At 34.2% G+C, this 11,439-nt stretch overlaps 2 protein-coding genes across 2 annotated transcripts in view; one reads left to right on the plus strand and one right to left on the minus strand.

Moving 5' to 3' along the window:
* Positions 1 to 1,062, plus strand: part of KCNMB3 (potassium calcium-activated channel subfamily M regulatory beta subunit 3) — a 17,349-nt gene extending 16,287 nt beyond the window's left edge. The window contains exon 4 of the mRNA XM_023515765.1: positions 1,060 to 1,062. Within this exon, the coding sequence (XP_023371533.1) occupies positions 1,060 to 1,062 (3 nt within the window). The remainder of the gene's footprint in view (positions 1 to 1,059) is intronic.
* A 4,857-nt stretch (positions 1,063 to 5,919) lies between these two features.
* The window catches only part of PIK3CA (phosphatidylinositol-4,5-bisphosphate 3-kinase catalytic subunit alpha), a 93,129-nt gene continuing 87,609 nt past the window's right edge, over positions 5,920 to 11,439 (minus strand). Inside the window, exons 18-21 of the mRNA XM_003794281.3 lie at positions 10,190 to 10,360; positions 9,003 to 9,120; positions 8,739 to 8,890; positions 5,920 to 7,153 (exon numbers count right to left, since the gene is read on the minus strand). Of these exons, the coding sequence (XP_003794329.1) occupies positions 6,883 to 7,153; positions 8,739 to 8,890; positions 9,003 to 9,120; positions 10,190 to 10,360 (712 nt within the window). The 3' untranslated portion in view covers positions 5,920 to 6,882. The remainder of the gene's footprint in view (positions 7,154 to 8,738; positions 8,891 to 9,002; positions 9,121 to 10,189; positions 10,361 to 11,439) is intronic.

Here is an 11,439-nt window from a genome sequence, read left to right on the forward strand (position 1 = left end):
AAAAAAAAAAAAAAAAAAAAAAAGATTGTAGCATCTGGTTGAGGTGCTCAAAGACATTAGTGCATAGATTAAAAAAAAAGTCTCGTGTTAAGTTGCAGTATTCAGTCAGTGCTGGTACTTTTTACTGGACCGCTGGTATAGAGGCCAGGGGTAGGACCTGCAGAGCTGACCCCCCTCATCCCTGCCTCTCTGTTCTTTCCGCTAAACGTGATACACATTTGAGGCCCCAAACTTGCTGCTTAAAAGGTTGTGGCAAATTGTTTAGTATACTAAAGCCTTCTCCATAATAAAGTACGTATTCATGCACAATCCTTGAAACCATTCTGCAAACTGAGAAGGAAGTGTTCTTAGAGTAAGGGCTATCATGACCTCATTTCATAGTAAATTTGACTTCCACCTAACGATAGGCAATTACTGGGCTCTTTCGCTTAAAAAAATTCAAAGCCACTCATTTGAAACCTTAAGTGTGTGTTTCAATTACCAGTTTTCCATTCAGATAGTGGCTACTTGGTTCATTCTAGGAAAGAGAACAAAGTCAATTCAAATTCAAGTGATGATTTGTTTAATTGCTCAGAAGTACTAAGTTATCAATGTCTATATGCATTATTGGCCAAGGAAAAAGCCACACTTACCTTCTGCCATAGTTTTGCAGTGTTTCTGATAAAACCAGTTTGCTTCTGGCTTACCTTCACTTCTGGGTTCTGGTCTTTAAGTGACTTGAGAGTCCCACTGCCTATGCATACACACACACACATATGTGTATATACATACCTTTCTGCTTAAAAAACAAGCATATAATTGTTTATACTTAAAGGAAATTAATATTTAAACATATTTCTCTCATTTCATCACTTTACCAAGGCAGAAAAACTTGCCTTTAAGGTATAATTGTTACAGATTTTCAATCAAATATTCTTAGTCATTATTGAAAAGAACTCAAATCCAGTTAAATTCTGATTCTCAGTAACACTGGCTTGCTTTTCAAAAGAAATGGCAAAATAAAATGATCATTTTTTTGTTCACATAGTACACTAAGGATGGTTTGGACACAAGTCAAAGTAATATATATATATTTTTAATACACGGCGTGATGTTACAGACTGCGGAGTTCAAGAAGAGCAACATTGACAGTTTCTGAGGAGCACAGGCAGAAGTGCAGTCACAGGCCAAACTTCTCGCTGGGAAAAGCAAGATGGGGATGAGGTCTTAAATTTAGTGATACTGTATTATTCTATATGCTCAATATAATAACACATGCATCTTGCTGTGTCAGATACTTTTTGGGCCATCATTAGAAGAACATTAAAAACATTTTTCTTCTAACTAATGCAGTATACCACAGGACTTAATTCATTGAATGACAAAACATAGAGAAAGAGAATTGTTACTATTATAGAATTGCTACTATTTATAGGGCCAAAAAAGGGTAGTTCGAGCTCCTTGTTGCAGTGTCCAAAGTAAACATTTGATGTGCTAGTAAGCAGTCTTCTCTGGTAGTGTCAACATTCCCCAAGACACTAAAATGTTATGGTATGCCCCAACCAGATATGCTTCTTAGATTTTATTCAATTCAATTAAGTCTGAGGATTGAACCACACTGAAACGATTAACTTCATTCGAAACTTGGGTTCTGTAGCCAAAAACATTTCTAGAAATCATATGAAGACCAAGTCCTCCAACCACTCTCAGAAACATAAATCTAGTTAAGGGACGTGTTCTTATGAAATCATAGATACTGACCACATTTGGAAATTCATACTAGAATTAAGCTTAGTCATTATATTTTAATATGAAACAAAGATTTTATGCTTCTTGCTAATCTAGAAAAATTAACAAAAATAAGAATACCTAAAAATATACATGGTTCTTAGCAAACTAAATTATCATAGTGACAAATTATATAAGGTTGTAGTCACAGACTTAAATTGGTTTGCAAAAATGCATTTAAAAACCTTTTCTGTACTTACCTACATGAGAAATGGAGTATACTGTTGGTAGTGAAAATCATTTACCTAACTACACTGTATGTACAGAGGAATAATTTTTACTATTATTCTCCACTAAAATTTGTATATGTAGTTGTGTAAGAATTAAGCCAGAAATGTCCTTATGGCTCATACCTGTCACTTTATGCTAACTAGCAGGGATAGAATATTAACCTACCTAAAATCAAGCCAAAGAAATGCACAGCACTAATAAAAAGGAAGTGCAAACCTTAGTCAAGTACAATACATGAAGGAAATGTTTATTCAAAGACTAACATCCCAACTTGGGAGACTCCTAATAAATTTTAAACTCTTCTAAATTTTAGAACCTTGATATTTGTTTATACCTTTTATAAAAGATGCCTCTTGACCACAGCTAGCAAGCAGTGTGTATACAAATAGAAACGTGTGCAAGTATACACACACCAAATGCACTAATAATAAAGAAAACAAAATGAATTCCAAATGCCAATTTAAGAATCGAGTACCATGAGCCTCCCCACACTCTAGCATTTTCCAAATGGCTAGAGCAGTGATTAAATTTTAGCCAAAACATTTTTTTTTTATTTAGTGTCTTCTATACCATTAAAAACAAGGCATGCTAACTCTGACTTTATAAATCTAAAATACATTGATCTGAAAAAATTTCTGCAATACATGTATCGGAGCCTGGAGTATTGAACTGTGATTATCTATATTCCCCTCTATTAACCTCCTGAGGCAGAGTTATCAATCCAATTTTATCAGGACCATAGTTATCTTGAGCTAAACCCCATAATCTTTTCAGAGTGAAAATACATTTCTTATAAAGAAAAGAAAACAGGCTTCCCAGGCCATGGGATATAAGATATATTTACAATTTTTAATGTAATAATTAAAAATGGTTTTCTGCTTGTATTTAAAAAAACAAAAACCAGCTCAGCTGTATTATTATGTGACCAGGAATGATTCTGAGGATGCTGTCAGTGCTGAATTTTACAGTTCAGCCTTCACAATCCTATCCTTGATGAAGGAAGAGTTAATTCTTTTCTAGTATACATAATACACTCTCACAACTTTCAGCCTTCTCTTGGACATGCCCTGTCTGAGCTGGATGGACATAAAGAATGTAATTCATTCAAACACCTCCTCCCTGTTCTGCCCCTCCCTTCACATTCTCCTCTTCTCAAAAACATCTGAAGTATGAAAGTTGTCTTTAAATAGCAGAAGCACCAGTCTGTTAACACCACATATTATCTTTAAACCAAAATATTTTAGTGATGTCTTCAACATCAAAATAATTTTTTACGGTGGACTGAGGGTGTGGGTCCAGCCCAGGTCTGCAAGTCTGGCGCAGAAAGAAACAAGAGGAACTTAATATATTCAGAAACAGTTACCAGGCTAGCTTTAAAATACTGGTGGAAATTAAATTTCTTCAAGGAGTTGACAAGCATGGGCTATTGATCAAAATATGAATTAAACAGATTTACAAAATCATTAAGAAAAGAGACAAATTCAAGTTTATGTGCTGTGAAGTTTCCATGGTGCCTTTAAAATAGGCTGCTCATAATTTTTTTTATAAAATGCCAAATCACTCAGTTTTTGATGGAAAAAAGAATACAGATGGACTGTGTTTTACCTATGTGAAAGTTACCATTCCATTTAAAATAAAATCCAAGAGGGTATATACAATCTAATCAAGTCATCATTTCCTGATTAATAAGAACTACACTTTACACAAAATACTTTTTCAGCAGCTGTTTTCATCAAAAAAACCAATAGTTTTCACAGTTGAAAAAGTTACACATTAAAATATTTTACAATTCATTATATATTCACCAGGTTCCCATTTCCTAATGGGCTTTTAATATAAAGCAGAATAGAAGGGAAAACCTCAAAGTTGATTACCTTGATACTACGTTTTACATAGGACACTAAGAACCACGAAAAACTTAGGTTCTATCATAAAATAGCAACCAAATTCCATTCTTCTTTTAAAAATCCAATTAGAAACATCTTAAAAAAAACAAATTCCACAATAAGATTAACAGATTTCAAATTAACAACAATCTAAAAATCTTCAAAATAAATGTTTTTGATAGCTGAGTATATGGCAAAAGGTTAAAACATGATTTTCACAGTTATTTCTTGCTACCATGTGTTTCAAATCAAGTTTTATTTTCCTTTAGACATTTTTCTTTTCTCCAAAATAATTACTGAAGGAAATATTTCTCAAGTGACCCAAGAAGTGTTGAGCCAATAGGCACACTGCCTTCACTGACAATGATGGTTGGTTACAGAAACTGTCCAATCCACATGCTGAAATAAGCAGAAGTGGCCGTGTTATCGCATATTTGAAATAGGTCCTAGTCATCTACATAGCGTTTAACTCAATTTTTGGCTATTTGAGTTTCTGAACATTATCTGTCCCTCATTTCTTTCTTAGATCACTAAGATCTAATATAGATCAATCTTACTTTATATTCTTTATAGGATTTGTCTACACTTTTTCAAATAGAATTTGGCTGTAGTAATTCTTGAAAATAAATGTAAATCATAAAATATGCTATGTTTTAATGGTGGAGAGGTCTTGGGAGAAGGGGGGACAACTATCTGGACTGATGTAAAAAAAAATGCAAACATCGTAAAAATATTGAGCAAGGAGGCTCAAGGCTTTCTGGCACTCGGGTAAAACACAGTTCTCTGTTAAATCTTCAGTTTCCACCATCAAAGTTTCAGATTTGTACCATTTCACTGAGTTTTCTTATTATTAATCCCTGATATAGAAAAGACTGGGATGTTAAGTATACTATCAACTGTATATATTTAAATGACAAAGTATTGTGAAGTTTTAGTAAGTTATGAAATCTTCTCTATCTCCCCCCCCAAAAAACAAAAAACAATCCCCCCCCAAAACCTATCTGGTTTCCTGCTTAAGACAGAGTTAAAATTCTGCTTAACTATTTCAAGACAGTTTACAGAAATAAATTCATTAATCTTCAAATTTATTTTTCTTGTTGGCAATATTATATACATGCTTTAATGAAGTACCTAAATCTTTGATAATTATTCCCTTTAAGGGTTCTAAAATTGCCAGATATTAAGAGTATTTGTATTAGAGTCCCTTGTTCACTATTCAAGACTTCTACTATAGATAACAGATTTCATAAATGAGTATTTTTAACGTGATGCTGTTTTACTAGCGTATACAATGTTCACTCTTTATATAAAAAGTTTTCCAATAATATGCCTAATCTAGAAAACTGTCAGTAAACTATTGCACTTTTTTTGGTGTGGCACCTGGACATTTGCTAAAGCTAATTTCCTAGGACATTAACCATTCATCTCAAACACTGAGTAAAATATCAGAATCTGGAGTGATGACTAGCACTAGCCTTACATCTGGGTAAAGGCTTTTCAGAATGTTGAAGAATGTGTCCTGTGCTTGGATGGCATTAGTAACGATGGAGAGCCCTGACTACTTGGATGTGGGATATAATTTTAAAATGGTTTGATGTCCTATTTTTATTTTTGAGATATGGATAAGTAGCTTAAAAAGGTAAAAAGTTCATGGTTTCTATTCCCCCATATTATTAAGTATCATCCATGAGCATACCTCAGTAGAGAGGTTTAAACAACCAGGAAGACAGTCTAACTTGTGTTAATTTTGGTAACTAATTTCATATGACTGAGCCGTTCTCATCTATACATGAGGATGAAAGATGGGGGATTCATATGAAACAAAGAAATAATAGGAAAGAGGATGAAGTTTAAACTGTTTTCTTTAAGTACTTATACACTAGTTATTGGTATAAATGGGATAGTGCCTGAGCCTCATCTATAGACAAAGAGAAAAGGTGACTCATGCTGCTACAAATAATAAAAAATTTGGGGTGCAAAACAATGCATGTCTATGGGACAGACCATGTAAATAAAGAATATATATTAATGATAGTTTCTATAATATAAATAGCCTTTAATAAAAAAAATAATCTTTTTAATAACATTAATACTTCTATTTTCTGGAAAACATGCATGAAAAATGTATTCAGTTCAATTGCAAAAGGAGAAAAAAAATCAACTTAAGGTGAATACTGTACAATTCGGGAATAAGAACTAAGCCTGCTCTTTCTTTTTCTAAGATGGTTTTTTTTTAACTTAGTGGGAGCCCAGAATTTCCTGGGAAATAAGAATCAGATCCTTGTAAATACTGTCCAGGAAAAAAAAAAAAAATCAACCCCAAACACCACCTTATAACAGGTCTCATTTGTGACTGCTTCCAAAACTGCAGATAAGACCCTAAATCGTCAAAATGTTTATTAAAAAGAAAAAGTCTCTGGGGAAATCTCAAGAGTCCCTTCCACCCCAAGCATTTTTCTTCATTAAACAAGGAGTCAAAAAACCCACTTCAAACTAGAAATTGAACAGCAATGGAAAAAATAAAAAATTTTCATTCTTTCCAATCTTACGTAATTTAACATAAACTCCAGTTTACTTCGACCTAATGCAATAACAGCCTTTGTTGTATCCACATTTCAAAAGATAGAACATTTGTTAAGACAAAAAAGAACATTTTTTTCCTTCTCCATCATTTCTACATATTTTGGGGATTTTTCTTTTGTTTTTTAAAAAAAGATACAAACAATCATCAAAGTTTACCTTTTTGGACTTAAGGCATAACATGAAATTGCGCATTATTCTAAAGCTTAATTTTGAAATGAACTAGTTTAAGTGCTATCAAACCCTGTTTGCGTTTACATTATTTAAATTATATAGTATTTTATTTCTGTTCTTGCTGTAATTCTAATGCTGTTCATGGATTGTGCAATTCCTATGCAATCAGTCTTTGCCTGCTGACAGTTATTAACAGTGCAGTGTAGAATCCAGATAGTGAGCTTGCAGTTTCTCAGTTATCACTTCAGTTCAACGCATGCTGCTTAATTGTGTGGAAGATCCAATCCATTTTTGTCGTCCAGCCACCATGATGTGCATCATTCATTTGTTTCATAAAATATTCCAAAGCCTCTTGCTCAGTTTTATCTAAGGCTAGGGTCTTTCGAATGTAAGCAATGTCATCAAAAGATTGTAGTTCTGGCATTCCAGAGCCAAGCATCATTGAGAAAAGATTTATGAAGAGATTGGCATGCTGCCGAATAGCTAGGTAAGCCTTGTAACACATCTCCTGAAACCTATAAGTGATAAGAACAGTTTGGTCAGTATGGAGCAAATGGCATTCATACCTTCAGGTCTTTGCTGAAATGTCACATAATTAGAGAGGTTTCTTAGACAAAGCTATAAAAATAGTATTCCTTTCCTACTCTTTTCTATTCCCTTTACTAGAATGTAAACTCAATGGGAACTAGGACCTAGCACAACAGCTGGCACATCAGGAGTTTAGTTAGTATTTATTAGATGTAGAATTGGTTCATGTTTATGCCTTTAAAGCTTTACAATTTAGAACTGAGTGATAGGTAAAGCAGAATTCTGTAAAAGGTTTCTAAAAGTACTTTAAGGTCTACGGTAGACGAATAATATACCATAACATGGTAAAAAAATTATGAATAAAATGGTAATTATAGTTGATTTTTCCTCAAATTATTTGACTAAAAATGCTGTGTTAAGTATTATACACTATCAATATGAAGAAGGTGGAGTCCAACTATTTAAAGAGCAATAAATAAAAACATTTAATGTGTTATGAAGTTTAAGAATTACTTTGTCTTCAGGTCTTAATTAGCTCAATAAATTACGATTATAGTTATTTTTCTTTTACGTGGGTTCTCAGTCTCTTGCCTGGGCTTGAGTGCAGTAGTGTCATCATAGCCCACTGTAACCTTAAAATCCTGAGCTCCAGGATGGCGCCTGTGGCTCAGAGAGCAGGGAGCTGGCCCCATATAGCAAGGGTGGTGGGTTCAAACCTGGGCCCAGCCAAACTGCAACAAGAAAATAGCCAGGGGTTGCGGTGAGTGCCTGAGGTCCCAGCTACTCAGGAGGCTGAGGAAAGATAATTACCTAAGCCCAAGAGCTGGAGGTTGTTATGAGCTGTGACGTCACAGCACTCTACCCAGGGTGGCAAAGTGAGACTCTGTCTCTTAAAAGAAAAAAAAAATCTTGAGCTCTAGTGATCCTCTTGCCTCAGCCTCTTGAGAAGCTGGGACTATAGGTGTGTACCAGCACACCCACCTAATTTTTCCATTTTTGTGGAGATAAGAGTCCTGCTACATAGCTCAGAGTAGTCTTGAATTCCTGGCCTCAAATGATTCTCTCACCTCACCTTCCCAAAGTGCTATAGCAGTGGTTCTCAACCTTCCTAATGCCGTGGCTCTTTAATATAGTTTCTGTGGGTTGTGACCCACAGGTTGAGAACTGCTGTGCTACTGGATTTATAGGCAATAAATTAAGTTGGTTTCTCTTTTCTTTTTTCTTTGTAGCATCACACAAATAAATAAAATAAACATTCAAACAGTTTCTGCCAAAGTGGTCATATAACATCTATTATTTTAAAATTGCTTGAGAATTATCAATTACAGTAGAACCTCTGTAAGCTGGCCACTCAAGGGACTGTAACAAACTGGTCATCATATGGAGGTGGTCAACATAAGGAAATAGGCCTACTGTAGTGACACACACATATGGTGCATGTCTAGCCTTGAAAATCAGGTCAACTTAAAGAGGTGGTCAGTGTAGGGAGATGGTCAACCCTAGAGGTTCTACTATATCTTTAATAGAGCAGCAAGGATTCTTTATTTTACGCTTTTGATTTCTTGAGCTCACCTCTCAAATTCTCTTGTCTTTGTGCATTCTTGGGCTCCTTTACTAATCACTATTAAGAAATCTTGTGTCAAAACGAAGGGCACACGCTCTCTTTTATAACCAAATTTTTTCTTCTTATGATCCAAAAAGTGTCCAAAATCTATATGAAACAGCTTTCAAAAATAGGAAATTTTATTATAGTTTGATACGTGAGACACACAGTATCTTAAATTAACAAATTTACTTTAAGAACACCAAAACATTTCAAAGAGGTAAAGCCATTACTTGTCCATCATCTTTCACCATGATGTTGCTGTTGTGACGATCTCCAATTCCCAAAATGAAGGTGGCTACACAATATCCAGCACAGGAACGTGTAAACAGATCAATGGCTGCATCATAGCTACGGGGAAGAAATAAACACTTTCAGAGTAGTGTATACAGTGATCCAGGCCAAAGTGGGAAAGGATGGTCTTATTTTCTATTTAAACAATAAAAACAATCACTGACATAAATCATAAACAGTGCAGTGTAGAATGCAGATAATGAGCTTGCAGTTTCTCAGTTATACTGGAATCAGTTCTAGTCATGGATCAGATTCATAAACTGAATTATGGAAGCAAATAATTATGTTCAAAGATCTAAAGAATTTTGAGATTCTGAAGTTTTCATGGGTTTCTAAGGAAACTGTAGCTATTTCCTGACCACAGCATAATTCTTTTTTTAATTTTTTTTTATTAAAGCATAACAGAGCATATTCTTATGAAAAAATAAGATGTAAAAAGTGAAAAAACACATTATTAAAATTAACTTTTCCTAATTACCATTTTAACAATTAACTAGAAATAAAATTTTGACTACATGCATGAGTTCTACGGTAAAAAAATTTTGAATGTGCAATGTTAATTTAATTTAATATTTATTTATTTATTTATTTACTTGAGACAGAGTTTCACTATTTCCCCCTGGGTAGAGTGCCATGGCGTCACAGCTCACAGCAACCTCAAACTCTTGGGCTTAAAAGATTCTCTTGCCTCAGCTTCCCAAGCAACTGGGACTACAGGAGCCCTCCACAACGCCCAGCTATTTTGTTGTTGTTGTAGTTGTTGTTTGGCATGCCCAGGGCTGGGTTTGAACCTGCCACTTCCAGTGTATGTGGCTGGCGCTCTAGCCACTGAGCTACAAGTGCTGAGCCTGCAATGTTAATTTTACGAAGAAAGGATATGCAATAGTAACACATTTTACATACATAAGTTGAATATATAGGATTTTGCCAAACTATAAGCCATTCTGATCATTTAAATATAACCTCAAATAATTCAAGCAAAAATAATTTAGCATATTTTTCCCAAAGTAAGTACAATTATTTCTTCTGGTCTAATTCAGAGGAATATACAACTACTAAAGACCCATCATTAGTTTTTTGTTAAAAAACTTGTATTAACATAGAAAGGAAGAATAACAACACTCACATTTCTCCTTTATTCTTGTCCTTGAGCCACTGATGCAGTGTGTGGCTGTTGAACTGCAGTGCGCCTTTCAGGCCACCTTTGCACTGAATTTGCATAATAGTGTGAGAATTTCTCACCACCTCAATGAGACCTACACAGTCACCGATGGACAGACAACCATAAGGTAACATTCTGAAAAAGGAGCAACATATTTATAATTAAAAGATGGAATTTAAAAATAGAAAATATTCTAATAAGCTAAAACATGAATGCTACATTTACAAATCTGTCATGCATGACTTTCACTACCTCATTCCAATTTAATTTTCTTTATTACAATGTGACAAATATATTCCTAAAAAAATCCTCAAAATTATCTACCATCACTGAATATAACCTTCAACTGAGAAAATACTTTATTATATATCGAAAAAGCATCATTAAGAAAATCTGTGGCAATTAAAATTTTATAAACATTTATTACTTTAAAATATGGGTAAATTTTAAAGATATCTGATATTTAAATAAAACTCAGGGTAGCAGTTCTCACATTTTTTGGCCTCAGAATACCTTTACATTTGCAAAAATTACTGAGGTACCCAAAGAGCTTTTATTTACAGGGATTACATTTGTTTATGTTAGACATCAAAACAGAAAAAATAAAAATTTATAATTTTTATTAGTTTAAAAACAGCAAACTATTTTTTAAACATATAAACCATGACATGTTTATACACTCTACAGTATCTTTCCTTTGGGGGGAGGGCAGGTGGCAGGGTCTTGCTCTGTTGCCCAGGTGAAGGTACAGCGGTATCATCACAGCTCATTGCAACCTCAAACTCCTGGGTTTAAGTGATCCTCCCTGGACTACAGGTATGCACCACCATGCCTGGCTAATTTTTCTATTTTTGTAGAGATGTGGTTTCAGTATTTGGCTCAGGCTAGTCCTAAACTCCTAGCCTTAAATAGTTCTCCCACCTCAGCTCCCAAAGTGCTGAAATTATAAGCATGAGCCACTACGTCTGGCTTAAATAACATCTTTTATGTAACAAAAACCCCTATATTAACAACAACATTCAGTGAGAAGAGTAATACTCTTTCACATTTAAAAAATTTCTTAAATGTCTGACTTTATAGCACCTGGCTGGATTCCCATATATGCTAAAACATACCATGCTCATGGCTAGGAAGAATTAACATTGTTAAAATGACCATACTACCCAAAGCAATATATAATTTTAATGCAATCCCTATTAAAGTTCCACTGTCAT

The sequence above is a fragment of the Otolemur garnettii genome, unplaced genomic scaffold (genome assembly GCF_000181295.1).
Source record: "Otolemur garnettii isolate 467f Iridium unplaced genomic scaffold, OtoGar3 scaffold00078, whole genome shotgun sequence".
NCBI lineage: Eukaryota > Metazoa > Chordata > Mammalia > Primates > Galagidae > Otolemur > Otolemur garnettii.